At 49.7% G+C, this 20,152-nt stretch overlaps 5 protein-coding genes across 5 annotated transcripts; 1 reads left to right on the forward strand and 4 right to left on the reverse strand.

Annotated features, from left to right (window-relative positions):
- Positions 1 to 2,760: 2,760 nt before the first annotated feature.
- PFICI_14739 (uncharacterized protein) lies at positions 2,761 to 3,375 on the reverse strand (the record flags this gene model as incomplete). Its single annotated transcript, XM_007843320.1, has 1 exon — positions 2,761 to 3,375. One exon carries the CDS (start codon positions 3,373 to 3,375, stop codon positions 2,761 to 2,763), a length of 615 nt encoding a protein of 204 aa, XP_007841511.1.
- A 7,488-nt stretch (positions 3,376 to 10,863) lies between these two features.
- Positions 10,864 to 13,226, reverse strand: PFICI_14740 (uncharacterized protein; the record flags this gene model as incomplete). The annotated part of the gene is made up of 3 exons (XM_007843321.1): positions 10,864 to 11,451; positions 11,504 to 12,887; positions 12,997 to 13,226. 3 exons carry the CDS (start codon positions 13,224 to 13,226, stop codon positions 10,864 to 10,866), a joined length of 2,202 nt encoding a protein of 733 aa, XP_007841512.1.
- A 1,084-nt stretch (positions 13,227 to 14,310) lies between these two features.
- Positions 14,311 to 15,851, reverse strand: PFICI_14741 (uncharacterized protein; the record flags this gene model as incomplete). Its single annotated transcript, XM_007843322.1, has 2 exons — positions 14,311 to 15,579; positions 15,657 to 15,851. 2 exons carry the CDS (start codon positions 15,849 to 15,851, stop codon positions 14,311 to 14,313), a joined length of 1,464 nt encoding a protein of 487 aa, XP_007841513.1.
- Positions 15,852 to 16,515: 664 nt separating this feature from the next.
- On the reverse strand, positions 16,516 to 17,898 carry PFICI_14742 (uncharacterized protein; the record flags this gene model as incomplete). The annotated part of the gene is made up of 4 exons (XM_007843323.1): positions 16,516 to 17,107; positions 17,186 to 17,345; positions 17,405 to 17,759; positions 17,842 to 17,898. 4 exons carry the CDS (start codon positions 17,896 to 17,898, stop codon positions 16,516 to 16,518), a joined length of 1,164 nt encoding a protein of 387 aa, XP_007841514.1.
- A 461-nt stretch (positions 17,899 to 18,359) lies between these two features.
- On the forward strand, positions 18,360 to 20,132 carry PFICI_14743 (uncharacterized protein; the record flags this gene model as incomplete). Its single annotated transcript, XM_007843324.1, has 5 exons — positions 18,360 to 18,770; positions 18,847 to 18,943; positions 19,010 to 19,127; positions 19,195 to 19,428; positions 19,499 to 20,132. The coding sequence occupies 5 exons, from the start codon at positions 18,360 to 18,362 to the stop codon at positions 20,130 to 20,132; spliced, it is 1,494 nt and encodes a 497-aa protein (XP_007841515.1).
- Between the last annotated feature and the right edge of the window lie 20 nt (positions 20,133 to 20,152).

Consider the following 20,152-nt stretch of genomic DNA (forward strand, 5'->3'; position numbering starts at 1 on the left):
CTACCTATCTGTGTAGTGCAACGCCCCCTGATGCCTCGGCAGCTTCCGCATGCTATAGTAAAGAACCTAGACAGACTCAACCCATCATGGGCGCAGGTTCGGCGTTAGGATATTAAACTTATTTTACGGTGGTAGCAAGCAAGAAGGCATTCGGAGTTATCACTCTTGATACATTCTCTTGGCTAGATTGTATGGAATCAAGAAACCCTTGGAAGCTTTTGATTGGATCCCAGCCGCAGGGTATTTGGTTCTGCTATTCACGCATGCAAGGCCCAAAAGCACCTCTATGCATGCTATGCGCTGCGGGGATTGTGACCGCAACTGTCAGCCGCCCTAACATGTCTTAGCGACCTAGGTTAGGTCAGTTCCTATGTCTGCATTTTGAATTGACCCCTGGGCCGAGGTTATTGCGCTTCTGGATAATGCACACTATTCCCCTCTTACGTGTCGACGATTTTTTTTTTTTTTGAGAACACACCATACGGTCTGTAATGATATTCGATAGTATTTGAGGCGTTTTTGAACACTAGGCTTGGTTCTTGGGACTTTTTCTCATTTATTATCAGCATCTTTTCCACATCTGACAAGGGATGTTGAGCTTACATGTGCAGCAGCACTGTTAGAAGCAGCAATTATATCGTGTTTAGGTATGCATTACGGTGCCACTAGCAAGAGAGATACTATAATGCTTATTTTCATGGCCTACATTGGCCCGCTTGGCGATTGGGAGATTACCCGGCGCCATTGAGTTGGTTATGACATCTCCACCAGTATAACTCATCCATTTAGTCACAGAATAAAGAGGCATTCCGTCGCTCATGTTGACGGTCTTTGCCATGAAAACCTAGGGTGCAGCCATCAAGGCGTGCTGTGCAAACTAGAGGCTGCTGATCAAGTTCTGAATAAAAAAGGCATTGAGGGGGGAAGAGGAGAAGAAGCTTTTTGGCAAGGCTTCACCGATTTTTGACCAGGTTGGGCTTTTGGTTGTGGAAGACGCCAGACGATGACGCATTCTGTACCCGTGTTTGGTATTGCTTCTGTCATAGCTTGGCATCAACACATCAGCTGCTGCGACTTTGCAAGGCGGAATGGTGCGACATGCACTCACCAGACTTTGCGATGCTCTACTTTCCCTTTGCCACGGTTGAGACTATTAATAGTTTCAAGTCAAGTCCTCAGCTGGTATGATCGAGCTGTTTGAGAAAGCTAATCAGGTCGTGGTGAAACTCACAACCTACATGAAAGACTAATGGCTGCGTAGGCGATGGGGAAAGCGGTGGCGAGGGCCGCCTCAATGCAAGAAGCTCCCATTACCTGCCATTGATTAACCATGTGCGTTCCCCAGGTGTTCGACTCACTCTCAATCTACTCACGCCATTGCCAGTAATATCGGCGTGCCCTCGAAATCCGACAGCGGACCGCAGACCTTCATCGCAGAGACCATCTTTGACAAATACATATCCTATCCTAGTGTGCTCACAATTTGAAAATTACCACAAAATTGGTACTATATTTGTTCCAAACATATCTTGTGCATACACAGAGACCCATGCGATATGTCTAGTCGAGTCTACAGTTGACTTGGGTCGTGTCGTAACAGTGTAACACGACAGCAGTTCGGCATACGTTGGCCAAGCAGATATTTGCTGCCATGTCCCCTAGGGCAACCTTTGTGCCTGCCCCGAGTCTTTTCAAGTCGGAGTCTCATGCATTATTACTGTATTATATTGATCTTGCTATGAACCCCCCTTCTCCCAAGCAAGACCTAGAGTGCCCAAGGGTGAATGTGAACGCTTGCTGATCACATGACGACTGCCATATTAGGTTGGAGTCCATAAGTTGACCATGTCACTTTCCAATTTCCAAATGGCTCATAATGTACGAAAGACCCTCAGTTAACTTCGGTGTTTTCTCAATGATGATTTTCGAGCTGGCCCCTAAGCTGCACGTGGGCTTGGAAGATGGTTCCCACTCAGCGATTATTGCAATCACAACCCCGTTTGCCGACGTAGCCCAATAAGTTCGTGCTCTTGTGCCCTTGGGCCCATGATGTTTGCGTGAGTTTTGCATTCGAGCATTTCGTCTCCACACCATGCAACTGGATCCTTTGCCGAGTGTCTCGAGAGGTGCCCGCATAGTAGTGGCATCCGGTAACCGCAAGCCTACTATCGTAAGTGTTGAGAAAATGAAGTTGCTTCCAGTGATTTATTCTGCGATCAGACCAGGAAGGGCGGTTGGCAGCCTTTGGGTAAGAGACAGAATTCGAGCCAACTGCCCCTAATCTGTTGAGCTTCATTCGAGTAAGACAATGACACTGATGAGCAAAATTATCTGGCGCTGAATAAGATATATGGGAAAGAAGCTCCTCTGCTCCTCTTTTCCCGTTGCTTGTGTTGCTTTTCGCCGTGGCTTTGTCCCAGCAGGTTGGTGGCTTTAATAACTTCATCACCACACCACTATGGGCAAAATGTTGTATCCTCTTCTGCGCTCTGGGCAAACTGCCTCAGGCTAATATCAATCCGTGAGCGCCTTTGCTGATGATTCCCTAAATTAACCATCACAACGCAGTCGGCTTTGTGGAACAGCGAGCGTTCAATAATGTTGAATTTGATGATAGAAACTGTTGTGGCAAATTCACGCCAAAGTTTCTTTCCCACATGTAGCACCGATTCTTGAATCATCCACCACTCGAAAGTTCACGTCTGTTGAACTTGAACCTTTCAGCTTCAAGTGGCAAACATGGCGCATGTTCTGGCCATGTTACACAGTTGTGGCATAAGGCAGCCCAGTCATTGCCCAGCGTCTGCTCATGGTTTCTATATCATCGGGCGATAAATTCTGTAGTTGTGGAACATAATATGTCCCCTTCTCCGACGTCGCTAGTGTCGGCATTCTTTCTGTAGGATATGGTCCTAGATTCGCACCATGGCGAGCGTAAGTCTCCTCTGTGTAGCCCGCCCAAGCCTCTGTAGGCTTTGTAGCAAGCCCGGACAGTATTGGCACCGTCGAGGTATTTTCCTCGTTGGGGGTAACTTGGAGAGGTATATGATAGGGGAAGGTATCGGTAGGTAAGCCTTGCACTGGTATCGAATTCTGGGCCATCCAATACTCGGGCGTCCACGTTGGAGGTTCCGAGGATCGCATCGTTGTATACATGGCCGTTGTTGTGGCTGGGCTGCTTTCCTCGAATGCGGTTGAGCCAAATGTTGAAGAATGCTCAGTCATGGGAGTGCTCAGGCTTTCTGATGAGTTGTACCCAGCGTTGAAACTTTCGATACTGGCTGGCCAGCTAATGGGAGAATCTGTCGATGGGCTATACGCGTATTGGTGGAGAGGAATTGTGGGAGTTTCCAGTGTCGGATGCAAATTGTCCATGGATCTGGGCACCTGACACGCGATGGATTGCCTACACTGGGCTTGAGAGACACTCAGGAGAGTTTGGTCCCCTATTTTGTTGGTGTTTCCGATATTCATAGGTTCGGAGATGCGACGTTGACGCTCGTCGAGCACTTGCCCAGAATCCGCACAACCATACGAGCTTCGTTCAGTGACATTATTGGATGCCAGTGTGACAGCATCTTGTACGACTTGTTCTTCTTGCTCATTAGACGGCAGGTTATGATAGGCAGACCCATTGGTAGATGTGACATGCTTTATACGGACGGCTGTTGCAGTCAAGCCTGCAGTCTTCGCATCTGGGTAGGCACACTGCAGCGATTTCGAAGAGCAACGGGCGCAAGGAAGTCCTTTTGAACATCTCTCTCTCGCTTTAGCACACTCCAAACAGGCCCTTTTCCTCTGAACGCCGGTTGGGTCTGGTGGAAGGGCGGTATGAATGAACTCGTGGCGGTGCAATATGTCGCTTCGAGGGTTAGAGCTATCTAAGCATGCTTGACAGATTCATATTCGACATACCTTCGCGCGAATCGTTTCGAGCAGGTTGGACAAACAAAGCGCTTTGTTCCATCATGAATTCGTCGATGTCGCTTCAGGTGCTCCCTTCTTTGGAAGCTTCGTGGGCATTTCGAGCATTCAAACTTCACTTCCGCCCCATCAGGTGACCCCGTCGATGATTTCAGAACTGCCATTTTGAAGAAACCAATGTTGAGAAAATTCTTGAATTCTGCTGCAAGTGAGGATCATTGTTGAAGGAAATTTGTACATAGTCTAGCAAGGTGCGTGTAGGCGTGGGACTCGCGTATAGTGCATTGTATTTGATAAAAGAACAAGTTCGGATGTCCCGAGCTTGATGCGGTCTTTCCAAAGAGGTCCAGTTTGCGAATAAGGGGAGAATAGACATTCAAGTATAGGGTTTCTACCCAGATTCCATGGGTTCTTACTGTCCCCAGCGAGAGCCTACACCGAGCCGTAGCAGGTGAGATGTCCCCTGTAGTACAGCGGTAAGTCGTGGATATTCGGGGATACGGGTTGTGGAGCTGCTCTTTGCATTTCAAGTTTTTGAGCCACAGCTTGCGTACTATACAAGGTAGAGGACAATAATAGGCAGCGAGCAGAGGCAGGTTATTCCGATGAATGCCCTCCACACCCACGCCGGTAGATAGGGCAGGGACAGGACAGGGGCGCATGGCGATAGGTGTGCCACAGTCGATGCTATTCGTTCCTCGGCTTTCGATGAGACGAGAGAACTGCACGAGCCGCTTCCCCATGAGCAGTCGACTTCAGACGATTGTCCACTTGGTTGCTTGGGGCCATTCAGATCGGAAGATCCAGGTCGGCGGAAAGAAAGCCGAGGAATAGTGTATCCTGGCATGTACGTACATACGTGGTGGACTTCTACCGTGGCTCAGCAGTCGATCTTGTTCGGGTGGTGGACCCGATCGGAGAGATTCGCTTAGATACCTACTGCTACTTACTCCCATGAGGTGGACCAAGATCTGCCTGAGCCATTCATGTTGCATGGATCACCAATGGGGTACTAATTGGAGAGGAATCCTGGTTCCAGAGGGATTGTAGGCGCGTTTGTATCGCTGCATAGTACCTGGCGAAAATCCTAAATGTCAAGCCACTGACTCCCGTAATATAAACCACGTTTGTTCTCTGGTAGTTCTATACAATATCTGGGTATGCAAGGACCCCTGATGAGCGGCGTCTTGCTGCAGCCAACAGCCTGCAACGGCGAACAAGGGACAGAGTTCGCTTATTTCACACCTTGATCCTTGTGCATATTGGTTACGCATATCTACCCAGTCACACACAAATCATGAGAGGGAAACCCCTCAATCGCACCAATTCGCCCACCATACTGCTACATGTCAATCGGCCTATGAAATGGCATTTTCCGTGTTTTCCAACGAGTACTCTGGACTGCCCTCATACGCCGGACCCCCCCCCCCCCCCCTGACGAAGCCTCAGTAAGCGGAATCTACACCTACATTGGCAAGTCGCATTTTGCCGTGTTTTCGCAAGCTCATTATGATTTGGGCTTCTTCCCGAGCTGACGGTTGTTATATCGGTAACAAGGTCACTCAGCTTTGCGATGTCTAGATGGTTCTCGCCATATCAGAATGTTGGCAGTATGCAAAGGCAGCCAATACAGTACGGGTGCCTCTCACTTGGCAATTCGCTTGCATGCATCGTTCATGTATGACGCGAAGACCTGACAGTGACAGCGACAATGACTGCATGATGTATGCGACAATATATTGCCAATACAGCATCTGTCAGAATGAGATATAGGTTGACCACAATGCTGCGTGTTCTTTTGCATCGGTAGTGTGATGCTGTAAGATTTCGTGTCTCTTTCACATTCGCTCCAGTGGCCTCCATGCTCCCTTATGCCGTGATACCACACACGCTGCTCCTAGCGCACATCGTTTCAAGATGTCTGCGACGCGACGGCACAACTGTGGCTGGTGTAGTCTCAAATGGACACCAGAGACTAGAATGAATGCAGGGTTTGATCCAGAAGAGAAATGCGATGGGCAACAGCCATTGACCGTGATCGCTACTATGTAATTAGTGGCCATGGGGACGAATCCAATCTGCAAACCGCTAGCTGTTTCTGGCTTGCTATAGACCAGGTATATGCACTAATGTTCTAGCAACAACCTCTCGAATTAGTTTACCAGGAAGACCGGTGAAAACTCAATCTCCCCTCGTCCGCGCTGGAGCAAGGTCGTGTCTCCATAGAGCCGCCTGCGTTCTGGCAGGTGGAATGGGTCGAGTGCGAATCCTAGCGATAGAGAGCTCAAGGTTTTCCAGGCTCTTGAATCTTTTAGGCGAACCTCTGTGTTGGGACCTTGGTGGGCGCCAGTCTTGGGGGAAATTGTGGCATGGACCATTATCGAATCGAGGCGTGACATGACATGTACTCCAGGCCACAGGCATATGGAATACATTTCTGTTAATATACCTGGTAGTGAGGTGGATGCAAAGCTTCGGCAGTAGTTTAGCGACCGACGGTCTTGCAGCCAGACAGACACTAGGAAACAGAAACCGTTTCCTTATTAGTGCGGCTCAGGATGGCTGAATTAGGACGAGGTGGTATTTTCCTCCAGTTTACCAAGGTCCTTTACATGGCGAAAAGAAAACAACGGTGCAGTGTCAAAAATATAAGCAGTTCACTTATGCAATCAGGGTCTCGGTATTAAACATCAGCACAAACATTGGCAAAAATTACAAGGTGAGAGATCATGAAATGATCCCACACAGTGTGAGTGTTTGTCCCTCGAGCCGGATTTGAACCGGCGACCTGTGGATATTCCTGAAATCTGGAATTGTAGCAATTACAGTCCATCGCTCTGCCAACTGAGCTATCAAGGGCTGGCGATATTATCACAAGTGTCTTGTTGGGTCTCATGAGGTTGTGAATGACCTAGGGCTTGACCATTATCCACTACTCACGATGCCATGCCGACGAATATAGTGGAGCCACTACGCAGCGCCCATTCCGTGGCTCTGGGTCCGCTTTATCAGTTTGGTAGTATACCTAGTACCTATAGGTAGTGTACATATGCTCACTAGTATATACCAACCCCGGATTCGAATAAGCAGCTAGGCCAACCCTTTTGGATCTCATACGTATGAAGATCGTCGAATAAGAATGCGAAAAAGCCCACGAATAACAATTTGTAGACCATGGGCCCGTGGCGTAGAGCCGCGGATGAGTTTGCCCAAGTTTCACATTCCATGCGTAGAATCCCCAACAGCCCTCCAACCTTCTCTCGCCTCTTGGCCGAGGACAGATAGATGCCCCGAGATCCCGATTTTAATGCACGATCGATCGCCGCACAAACCCCTGATGCAAATGATTCGCATCCTCATCCACATCTTCTCCCCCGAAAAAGCTATTCCGACTGAAAGGTAAAGGCCAGGTAAGGGGGAAAAGGTTCAATTTGGCTGAGAAACTCTAAAACCCCTACTTTGAAGATCAATGCATGGAACCCGACAACCAAGACACCCAATGACTTCAACGATGCAAGGATCGATTCCCAAGCCCCCAATCAACAGGGTCCGGGATAGTTACGTGTTATGTGTACGAGTCCCCCTTCTAGAACAGGATTATGCACTCTAGAAAGGCCAAATTGTGCGTCCCTGGCGTTTCGCGCGAGCCAGAAAGGCTTTGCATGCAGCGTTACAAGCTGGGATGACTTTGCCGCCCTTCACCGTCCCCTCCGAGTGCACATCTTCATCAGGTTTGGGAATCTGCCTGCCCAGCATCTTAACGGTCGGTAATACTCGATCCAATGAGTACCGCGCCAACCACGCAGATTTCGCCTGTGGCTGTCACATCAGATTCCCACGTTGGATTGATTGATTGAGCGTCAGCATGGCCCTTGGGGGTAAGGAGGGAAGGGAAAAATAAAAAAGAATTCCCCACACCCAAAGGCCAGGAACGGTGATGTTACTGTAACAGTGACATTTTACCCAAATGCCTCTTGTCCCGGCAGAGAGGGAAAGTATTGCCTGGCAACCTGGCACGAGATCTTCTTTGCGCTCCACCGTGCCGCGGGCCTTGCGCGCTGATAATACCTGAAATGCAACACAACGTCCGAATACGGTTGAATGGCAAAGACGGTTGGGCTTCGTATCTCGGGGCGATCTACGGCACTTGCCGAACCGCCAATACACCACCCACAATCGGCGAAAGGTGGAGGGGACCTTGTGAATCCAAATACCGGCCCACGATCACGCATCCTCAGGTGGTGGTATTTTTTACCTGCCCGCAATTTGATCACACCCTAGGTCAACCGTCATAACTTGATACTCTTGTAACCAAATCTCTGCATATCTTGGGACTGGCCGGACCATGCCGTTCTCGATTCAAGAATACAGAGTGGCTTTCTGCGGATCGATAGATCTGGTATAATTCCTCGACCCGATCTCTAGCTTGGACCGCGTCTCGGGAACTACTCGATTTCCATCACACATTGAGGACATCAAGCAAACATCCAAAAACAGGGGTGTATGACACATTGTAGTTTCCTTCCGAAATTGTAATCAGGAACAGAATTGGCGACAGTCTCTTCGGGGGAGATCGAGGCCTGTCACCCGGAGAGCAGAAAGCAACCAAAGACTGTGTGATCCATGTATGTCTCGTAGGCTCAAGTCAGGGCATATGAAATCTTGATACATGGTGGATAATACGATTGCATTCCACAGAGTGATATCTGGCCATCCATTTCATGACATCAATGCTCTACAGTGTTGATACCGCCGTCTGCCCTGATTTCCATGATTGTTTGCCCCCAAATGACAAGAGTCAGATAATGAATAGGTGAATGAAAAGAGGTAGATTGGATCCCTCAATAAGCTTTTGCAGTCGTGCAACATATCCGGTAGATACTCTCGGGGATTTGCTCTGATCAGATACTTGATGACTATGATCCATTGGCGGGACCACGTCGATGTGATTTGAGGTCGGCAAGTGGCTGCCGCCCTCACTTCCATCTTCCTGCAGAGTCACTGCTGTTATTCCCCCATCCCACCAGGCGCCTACGTCGGCATCCTGTCTGGAGCGGTTGGTATCGGTTCTGCAAGTACTGACTCGCTCACGGAACATCACAGACAACGCCTTGGTGCGTGACTCCGCCATAGCCGCTCGTGGTAGCAGATGCATTGGGTGCGTTCTGATCAGTCCAACTCTCCGAAAGATCCACCGTCGCGCTTCCCCGTGATCCTGTGACCCCGACCTTGGAGTTTTCATGCCCCTGGTGTAAGTTCTGACCCACAGATTGCATCTCGGGAACTTGAAGCGCCTCTTTCCACTTTGCCAATATCATGTCCTCACGTATCGTATCCATGGGACTCACTTCAAGGGTTCTTGTGGACGTTGCTTCTTCCACTGAGGCTGGCCATGGTGATAGCCATTCAAGGCTCGCCTGAGAACATGAAGTACTTTTTTAAACCCTGTTTGACTTTGCATTTGGACTGCGAATCTGGTTTCTCCAAAACAAAGTTGGTTTCCACTTGCATGAAAAATGCTTACCCGTGGTCTCTAAAAGCAAAGGTTGTATGGAACCAGTCTGGGCGTAATTGCCGGTTTTCAAACTCATCTTCACTGATGTCCCATCCTAAGATTATACCTCCATCTGCGGGAGTTGAATATTGGTTGGCTTGACACTCTCTACTGGCTCTTTTGGATCTGCGTTGTTCATAGTCTACAATCACCCGCCCGAGGCTAGCAACACCGCTACGGTCGATGTAAAGAGTCCCTTTTATATTTCTTATCTCCGCTCGTTCGCCAAATGTGCCACTAGGATTTTGTGTACCGTGCTCGATTATACCCTCAACTATGCGTAGCTTAAGTAGAGGCTCTCCAGCAGCAGGATGCCTTCAGCAGTCTTCGTAGCGCTTATACAGTGGGAACAGCACATATGATCCTTTGGAAAAATGAACCCCAGAATCCCCTCGCCAAAGTAACGATGCACCCAACTGGATCTCGTAAGCAGAAAGTTCCATTCACCAACATTTTGGCAATACTCCCTTTCCCTAGAATTGTGTTGAACCGTCCAAGCTTTGAAACGGTCAAAGTCACATTATCCATATTTTCTGCAACCTTTGAAACACTGAAGCTGCGACAGTTGAACGCCTCAGTACACCGAGAGTTGGCCTGTCTTCGTAATCATGCTGGTCATTATGCTCAGCAGCATTCATAGTATATATCATGACATAGAAGTAGACAGATCAGTGGAAACCGGGATAGGAATACCTATAGAACAAAGGTAACAACGAAATTTGAAACCAAACATCTCCTCAAGGAGGAAACTCAATAGAGTATACTGCGCTATCGCTACTTACAGCGACTGACATGCAGCATGTTCATCTACAGGACGTTTGGGGGCGAAAGTACCTCATTTGAGCGCAAAGTAACCAAGGGACGAAGAGATTCCGCCGGGCCATGAGTCAAAGAGTTGATTATTTACATTCGCCAGTCATGTCGGGTCAATAAGCCATCATGATATTAGTGGTTGAATCGCACCGGAGAAGGGATAGTCTGAAGGGGCCGATCCAAATAAGGACCAGGGTTAGAATGGCATCGTTCCGATGAGAGGAGTGGCAGTGGCGAGAGCAATACTATTTCAATGAGCTACAGTCAATACTTGACATTGGTGACCCAATCAATACGCAACCTCCCATACTGCATATTGTCTCGGACAAAAATCACACGAGGTATACTAGCACAGGAAAAGGTGCACCTACAGTGTTCTCAAGATGTCTATCTCGATAATTGAATCTGCAAAGTTCATTTCACATTCCATCTCATTGCTAGCTGAGTAACGCTATTTGAGCCACTCTAGCCGCATTCAAGCCGCACCACATCCTCTATATCAAGTCTACATTGCTGTCCTGCCTTTTTCCCTCTCGACCACGCTTTTATTGTCCTTTTGACTTTTGTGGCACCTAGAACAATCCCAGCAGATCGTCGCTATCCTTCTTGGGTGCATTTCCGTCATGCCCTAATTGCTGCGCGGGGGGTGGCGGAGCACTGCTTCCACTGATATCCAATCCAGCGAATCCATTCATCAGGTCGTTGCTACCAGCGTTCATGGCTGGTGCTTGAGGTGCTGGAGCGTCGAACAAGCCCATCATGTCAGCCATACCACCAGATGGTTGTTGCCCCATGGCCGGGCTCTGCACGCGGTCAGGTGTGGCCGTGGCGCTGTTTTGCTCCAATGACGCAGGCGCGCCACCATCAAAGTCAATATCAAGCAGGTTCTCAATGTTGTTTTGTGGTGCAGAGCCGTTGGACTGGGCGGCTGCGACAGCAGAAGCCACACTGGGGTTTTCGGCGAGATTCTCGCGCTGCTCCAGGATGGCCGCACGCTGGATAGCATCTGCGCCGTAACGGCCCTTTCCGACAAAAGACTCTGGTGGCTTGTGGTATACCGATGCAAGAGTGGAGAGCTCAGCCAGGAGCTGCTCCAAAAGAGCTGGAGGCAGAGAAGTCATGGTGGTAGAGATGGCGGGCTTTTGCGACAAAATAATGTTCTGCAGAAACTAATTAGACATGACATGAATACAAGAATTGAGAATTACTCACCTTGGCTACATCGAGGTCACCAGACAGGAGACGCCAGTAGACATAAGCTCTGTCGCGAATATCGGGGTTGTCGTTGTCTGTTGTGGCGGCCTGGAGAACCTTTTGAACAAGGCCTTGGCTGCTTTGTGGCTTCTTCAAGAATAGCTTGACTACAGAAGTCAAGATCTGAAGTTGCGTCTGTGTGAACTCTTCAGAGAAAACATCAACAAAGCTAGCCAAGATCTCATCAGCATTGCTGATCTTTTCGGCATACTCTCCAACAATCCAGATCAAGGATCCTCGAGCATTTGGCTCGTCAAGCTCATCAATGTACTGGCAGAGAGTCGGGATGACACCCTCATAGCCAGGATACTTTCGCAAAATGTCCTTGATCACCACAACTACTTCTTGAACAACATAGTTGACCTTTGTCGCTATCAGATCCAGGAGCGCGTTCACACATTTTTCGCTTGCACCCTCAATCTTGATCGCGACCTGACCAATCGCCTTGACGGCTCTCCGTACAAAGTCCATGTCGACCTCAAGGGCATACTCCTTGAGTTCGCCTAGTAGTTGCTCAAAGTTCTTTTCGTTGGCTATCCTGACCATGATTTCCAATTTCTGAAGCTTCAGGTAAGCAGGGTCGTTGTACTTGCAGAAAAAGACACGTAACTGATTGCTCAGGATATCGGGCTTGGCCTGAAGGAGCAAGTCAATATTTCGAAGGGCGACATATTGGACTTCTGGAGCAGATGCAATGAGTGTGACCAAGGGTGGAGCCATCTTCTTCAGGTACTGTCGCACAAGGTCTGCGTTGATGAGCTTCATGTGAATGAAAACAACCTTGACAGCCGCCAACACGACACTGGGGTTGACATGTTGAAATTGCGGCGCAACCCTCTCGCAAATGTGCTCGGACTCCTTGACATCCGTCGGTGGATATGCGGCCAAAGTGGACAGGATCGTGACCCGTCCCCATTCTGTACATTCGTTCAGAGCCATCAGAAGCTTTTTCAAGGTCGGCGGTGTAATGATGAGCGCAGCAGTCTCGGGAGCTGTCTCGCTGATTTCGGAAAGCGCCTGGACCGAGTTCGCCACAACCATGGGGTTCGAGTCTCCAATCATTTCCTGTAGCGTTTCGAGGAAACCGTTCTCTATGCACATGGTCGGGTTGAGGTCAAAGAGCTTGGCAACGCAAATCGCAGCCGTCTTCCTCACATATGGAGACTCGTCTCTAAGTGTCTTTCGCAGCGGCTCCTCCATGTAATCTACCATCTTGTCGACACGAATGCAACCCATTGTTCGGATAGCGAGCGCGCGGATGAGGGGGTTCGGGTCTTCCGAGTCCTGGACAAAGGTGTTGACGGCGAGGATACATAGGTCCGGGTGAGACTTTGCGTAGTTCCTGCAACGCGCATTAGTCGTTGGCTGTGAAGCGACGTGGGGATGATGGAGGGGCAGCTCGAGATTCGATCGGTGAGAAGGTGAAATTGAGACGACAGCAGAAGACTCACATGAGGTATAAATACACCAGCTTCTTCTGATCCAGATCCGCAGTTGCAATATTCTTCAGCACATCTGGAAACAGGGCCGACACGTCCTTGCCCAATGTCATTGCCATGATGGTCTTCTGGATGGACTCTTTGCGCTCCCACGCATATTGGGAAACTAGACCAGCTCGCAGCTCAAACGTCTCACCCTTTCTGGGCACCGCAAATGCGGCGCGCATTCGATTGACCGCCATCTTCAATGTTGGACGGGCTGGAGACCGTTGCAATTTGTCGACGTTGTGTTGTGGTTGGAAAAGGAGAGCAACAGGGCGCCAGTTGATATGGCCACTTGGAGGGTATCGAGGGAGATCAGGGGCCCTGCTAGGGCAACTGCCAGATCATTCGCTTCCGTTTATGCTTTGCTCACGGCTGTTTTCAATGCTTCGAATCCAGTTCGACTGCCGTTCTGCGTAGGAGGAGAGCTCGCAGCTCAGGTACACTCGCCAAGGTGTCAAGATCGAAGTGTAAAGTAGTAATTAAGCTCGCCCCTTCGCCCAATTGATCGCCAGCCTTGGGAGCCTTGAGGTGGCATTCTGGACGGCCCTGACGCAGGACCAGGCGCTAATGCTACTACTGCTGAAAGTCGGCCCAGCATCAGCCACACATGAATGAGCAATTGCGGCTGGTGGGGTCACGAGACCCACGCTAGAATCTGGCCCCGATAGACTGGCCCCCATGCATTTTACCATTGCGGAACGAGCTGCAATTTCACTGAAGGGGACATATTCATTCTTTGTCCTTTATTACAGGCGCTGAGATGTCTATATGAATCTGCTGCTTTCCGACGCCGGTCGTCTGAGTCCATTTTGAGGCAGAATCAAGCTTCCGAACTTTGTCTAATCGCACACGCTCGCCCGTCCTGCTATGGTGAGTACACTATTCTTGTCCTTGATACTTGAGGTTACGTGCTGTTTTTGAGAAGCGCTAATCATAACCATATAGGCAAGCTTTCCCAATCTGAGACGGCTCTTTATTGAGGCAAGGTCCGAAGACGAAGAGCGCGCCGTGTCTCGTAGAGCTGTAGGTCTATAATCTCAAGTCAAATAGGGACTCATGATGCTAAGTTTGCAATAAAATAGTTCTACAATGCAGTCTTGTTCATGGGCTCTGTCGCTGTCTTCAGCCTAGTCGCTCAAAGGATGAACGCATCTAGATAGTACTACTACATACTACACTGAGTGTTCTACAAATTTTATTGCCAACGGTCAAAGGCCATGGTTTGTTGAAAGCACTACAAATACAAATTTGAAGCAAATAGCAAGCTTTGTGAGAGAAACATTACTCCGACTCGCTTTCTGATCCCAAAAATGCCAGATCAGCCATTCTCTTCGTGACTCGAGGCTTAGCATCTTCTGCCTCACTTTCCTCCGCGGATTCCTCCTTCATGGATGCCCGGGCTTTGCTTCTAGAGGCACGACCGGCACGGCCATTGGTGCCCCATAGATCATTCATTTCCTGTACAGCATCCAGATCAGCCAACAATTCACGCTTCTCCTTGATTTCCTTGGCCTTTGCTTCCGAAAAACGACCGGTAATTCCCACATCGGCCAGCATCTTTCGCAAATGTCGGATTTTGGCCTTGCTATCGTCACCGTGCTCTTTCAGCTCGATACCCCAGATCTTGCGAATTCCACACTTGACTAGTTGGCCCTGCAACTTCTTGATCTCTGCTTCATCGCCCGTGGGCTCCTTGGCACCCGACTTTGCTGCCTTTGACTTGGCTGGACCCTTGCCACCTTTGGGCTCCTTTGTCTTTCGCTTCTTGGGCACTGGATCATCGTCTATGACTGAGGAAAGGTCGGAGCTATCATCGTCTACGGCCGGCTTGCTTTCTTCCTTCTTCGCCTTTTTCTTGGGCGGTGGCCCGTCGTCGACGACTGACGAGAGGTCCGAGCTATCATCATCTGCGACTGTGGGTTTGCTGCCTCTCTCCTCCTCGGCCGCCTCAACCTGGGGCTTTTCCTCATTGTCAAAGTCCTGGCCCTTCACTTTTGCTGCGTCTTTTCTCTCAGCTTCATCTTCGGGTTCGTTGCTAGGGACTTTCTTCTTTTCAGAATCTTCATCCTCGTCTTCAGACTCAATCTTGGCATCTTTGCTTGCACGCTTGCGCTTGGTAGCGGCTGCGCCTGATTCACTCTTCACGTCGTCGTCCTCGTCGTCATCATCATCTAAAAGCGCAGCTTTCTTCTTGGGTCTACCCCTTGCTGCGGCTTTCTTTGGCTTGGCTTCCACCTCGGATTCGTCTAGATCGCTGAGTTCGGACTCGGATGCAGCCTTCTTGACTTTCTTTTGGGGCTTCGTGACTCGCTCCTTGGGCTTCTCTTCCTCTTCGGAGTCCTCAAGTTCGCTTAATTCAGACTCGGACGAGACGGGCTTCTTGCCCTTCTTGGGCGCGACCTTTTTGGCGGGTTTCTTGGGAGCGGCCTCCTTCTTGACGCGCTTGGGTTTTTGTTCGGGCTCTTCGCTCGATTGGCGCTTCACGGCAGTCTTCTTAACGTTTGGCGATTCCGACTCCTTCTTGGGTTCGTCATCGCTTTCCTCGCCATTCTAGTCATGAGTTAGTATATAAAAAGACCCCACCATGTTATCCCCATGGCCCAAACGGCAAGCACATAATGACTTACAATTGCTTTGTGGATGATCTTCTTGCTACGCTCTTTCCACTCTGGGCTCTCCTTGAAAAACTGCTCCGGAAGATCGAGCTTCTCTTCAACCAGAGTGCGGACCTTGTTCACAGTAACCTCCTCCTCGTTATCGAGCAAAGCCTTGGTCTCGATTCGCAGCTCCTTCTCCAAAGTCTTGTCCGACGGCGCGGGCATTGTCGCGGTGGATGGAAACGGGCGCGACAATTGCGAGGAAACGTATTCTATCAAGTGGTCAATTGATAAAAACGAGCGTGTAGTTTGAGATGGACTGTGACTTTGATTTGAACGTCGTTTGACGCGTCGCCGGCAATTGCTTGTAAGTAAGCGCGTGTCGGCCTGCAAGGTAGATCCAGATCATTCAGGCGGGTCGGCGGGCGGGCGGCGGCGTGTGGGGTCAAAAGCTGGTGGGCAATTCTCTTGTTGGAGTTAAAGTGGGTCCTTTTGTTGTCTGAAGAGTGGAAATTGGACGAATGCGACCAATGAATGCACAGACTTTGGACGGGACTCGGCGACTCGGAAATAAACCATATGTACAAATTGCTTTATGATCTCGCCACGACTCACTACTGTACAACTAATAACTAGAACACATCCGACTATAGATTATACTTCTTATAAGCTGCGATAACGTTAGAAAATTAACCAAGATTATAGGCACTGCAAGCACTACACTAGCTGTTTTGAGAAGCTGCACCCTGGCTTTCCTGTCTGTCGTTTTGCATCTAGGATCAATGCGGCGCCTCAAAGTGAACCCATCACTGCCACGAAGGAAACCTGTCAAATCGCAAAGCTTCTATATATAATAGTCGAACGAGCCCTCTGAGAGATACCATGTTGTTCAAGACAGTAGCATCCGATATGACCATTGATCCTGAGGTACATCCCGGTATTTGATGCTTGTGGGATGCTTCTTTCTAGCTGGCAGGACACGGCGAATATACAAGTCCCCAACATTGATGCGCTCGTAGCTCGGTACCTCACCCTGCTCCACGCAGCAGTCCAGGACGTCCAGTTCGACATCAGGGTCCATTGTCAGAAAGAATGGAAGTGAATATCGCTCCTGGCCTGTCTTGTTTCGCACACGGTGAACGGTAGCGGGAAACAGGCCATTCGTCTGGCGCTCCAGGTACTGTCCCACGTTGCAGACGAGCGTGCCGGGGATCGGCGGAGCGTCCACCCAGATACCATCGGGATTGAGCACCTCGAGCGCCGGCACATTCTCTCCTTGGAGCACCAAGGTGAGCCAGCTAAAGTCTGCGTGGGCGCCGAGCCCGACGCTGGCAGCATCCTCTGTCACCGGGGTTGGCGGGTAGTATAGCGGGCGCATGCCAGTAATTGGGAATTGAAAGTGCTTGTCAAAGGCCGTCTCCTCCATGCCAAAGGCCAAGGCGAATATTTGGACGAGTTTCATCGCCAGGGGAAAGACATGGCTGTCGGGCAGCGCAAGATTACCTTGTTAGCTCTCGGCTCTCGCCCAACTAGCATGCGCTCTTGGATCTGGGACTTACTGGTAGTACTTGTACAGGCCATCGCGCCACCACGGTGCCTTTTCTGGCCATATGTTCTGCGGCTGCGTGATGTGAGCCGGTCGTTGCTTTCCCGTCCTCCCAACATAGTCCTGCTCTGGCTCAATTACACAATCTCCCATCGTAAAAGCCTCTTTGATGTCTATTTGCTAGTGTTAGCAGATATGTCTCATGCTGCATTCTCCAAGATTTCAAACTCACCCCCCTGGGTTCTTGGATCTAGTTTCGTCTCCAACATTGGTTCATAACCACGAATTGCAGGATTCTTTTGGACATGGGCATCCATCTTGCTGTCCAGGTCGAGAGCAAAGAAGTTCTTCAGCAATTGGAACGTCTCGACAACTATTTCTTGGGGAATCCCATGATTCTTGACATAGAAGAAGCCACATTCGTGGCATGCTTTATAAATGTCGTCGGCGATAGCCTTTCGTTGGGCGGCAGTCCCGTCCAAGTCAGTCAGATCAATCGTTGGAATGGTTGTGAATCCGGATGCTTTCTCGGACACCTTGCGGTACGTAGCTTCGGAGCCAGAGTGGAAGTAGACGTGCTCCGCGCCCTAAATCATCAACTGTCAAATCCATTCGTGGTGTAGTTGTTCGCGTCTCACACGAGCTCCTTGCATGCAGAGACGGACTCACGTCTCTGGCTATACCCAGATTGCCGCTGCCGGGAATCGCGCTCGCCACCTCAGCCATGATGCTTCTCCTTCCTTGTCGGGTATTGATACAAAATTAGCAGAAATTCTCAGATCACACAGAAAAAATCAATCATGTCTACTCCAAGGATTCTGTGCATATATGGAGGAGGTCATCACCGAGTCGCGGCAGGCAATGTCCAAATCCAGATTGGTTCGCGGACCTCTGCCTATCGGTGCCCCACCTTCAGCACACCCGTCGGCTGGTCGGCTGTCCGACTGGGCATGACCTTTGTCGTAGTCCATCATCTGTGCCCAATAACTTGATTGATGATTGGCCAGTTATACAACTGCTAGAGATAAGAGTCCTTGTGCGCGTACAAGATGTAAAAGTTCCAGGGGCTGCAATTCCAGTAGAAGTGACAGCCACATTTGAACCGACCACACCATCGCATTCAAGCTCTCTGATCTGGTATGCGAACAAGCCATTTCTGAGGAGTATCGTGTCGGCCCCAGTGCAACATGTCTTTATCCGTATCCTACTACGCGAGGAATCTCTTTGCATCATCCTATGGCAAGGACCGCCCCAAGTTCTTCATCTGGTATCCTGAAGGGACATCGTCGGCTGAAAAGAAGCTGCTCTTCAAGATTGACTTCTTCATTCTCACCTATGGCTGTCTCGCATACTTTACCAAGTGGCTGGATCAAGCCAACTTGAGCAACGCCTATGTGTCGGGGATGAAGGAAGACCTCGCCATGTACGGCACCGAGTACAATTTGGCCGTGACCTGCTTCTCCATCGGCCAGATCCTTGGTGCGATTCCTGCCAACCTTTTACTGACCTGGATACCCCCTCGTATTCTCTTGCCTGGCATGGAACTTATCTGGGCTGTACTGACGATTGGCACGTATGCTGTTCGTGATGTGAATCAGGTAGGAATATCTTTCACCATTAAATAGAGAGGCCGAACGGCGGAAAGTGGCTAACTTTTCTCTCTCCTTTTCAAAGCTGTATCCCCTCCGGTTCTTCATTGGCTTTCTCGAGGGCTCATGTTTCGTTGGCGTACAATATGTTCTTGGTAGTTGGTACAAAAAGACGGAGCTAGGTAATCTTCGTTCTCCTTGATACTGAAACAGAAAAGAATGTCAGTAGTATTGATACGAGATAACAGGCAAACGTACCGCCATATTTGCATGCGCTGCCTACGTTGGCACAATGATATCCGGATACTTGCAGTCGGCAGCTCTGGCCACGCTCGAAGGCCGAGATGGCATTGCTGGATGGAGGTGGTATGTGACTCTCCTTGCACCAGTATAACTTACACTGTATCTCGGGTGCTAATGGTGCATGCTGTAGGGTGTTCATCATTGATGGAATCATTACCGTAGTGGTTGCAATCTACGGCTTTATCTTCTTTCCTGATACTCCATACGACACCAAGGCTTTTTATTTGAGCGCCGAAGAAAAGGCTCGATGTCTCGAGCGCATCGTAGAAGATGGTCGCCAGGAAACGGTCAACTCCTTTAGCTGGGACATGTTTGTGCGTGCCGCGAGATCATGGCAACTCTATGTTCTGACCATTCTGTTCATGTAAGTTCCTTAGTCAAAATAGGCTCGTGGCTCTTGACTCTTGACTCTTGACTTACACACCGTCTGATAGGTTTTGGAACACTACTGTTGGCAAGGTGGCCAATACCGTCATGCAGTTGTACCTGAAAGCGGACACGGAACACACTTGGTCCATTTACCAAGTCAACAACATACCCACGGCAATCAACGGCTGGAACATTGTGCTGATTCTGTGTCTAAACGCATATGTTGATGCCACTGGATACCGTATGGGAGTTGTTGCCTTCAATCTTGTTCTCTTGATCTTTGGCACAATATGTCTCGTTGTTTGGGAAATCCCTCTGGGCTTGAAGATTGTTTCTTACCTGTTTGCCGGCACCGACGGGCCCCTGAGTCCCATTTACTACTCATGGGCCAACATCCTGACCGCTGGAGACCGCCAGGTACGAGGTCTAACCCTAGCAGTCATGAACGCAGCGGGAACTGCCCTGTCCACGGTTATTCAGCAGTTTCTCTACCCCACGACGGAGGCACCGCAATTCAGTAATGGTTTTAGGGCAAGCCTGGGATTTATCTGCGGCATGTGCATATGGGTAGTGGTTGTGCGTGTGCTGGAAATGCGTGAGCTAGCTCGGCAGAGCCCTCAGACGGTTTACGTGGTGAATGCCGAGACTGAGTCTGACCCAGAATCACAACCAACGGCTGTTAAGGGCTCAGCCTCATAGAGCAGCCTAGACTTTGGACG

This window comes from Pestalotiopsis fici (assembly GCF_000516985.1).
Source record: "Pestalotiopsis fici W106-1 unplaced genomic scaffold PFICI_Scf_13, whole genome shotgun sequence".
NCBI classification, from domain to species: domain Eukaryota; kingdom Fungi; phylum Ascomycota; class Sordariomycetes; order Amphisphaeriales; family Sporocadaceae; genus Pestalotiopsis; species Pestalotiopsis fici.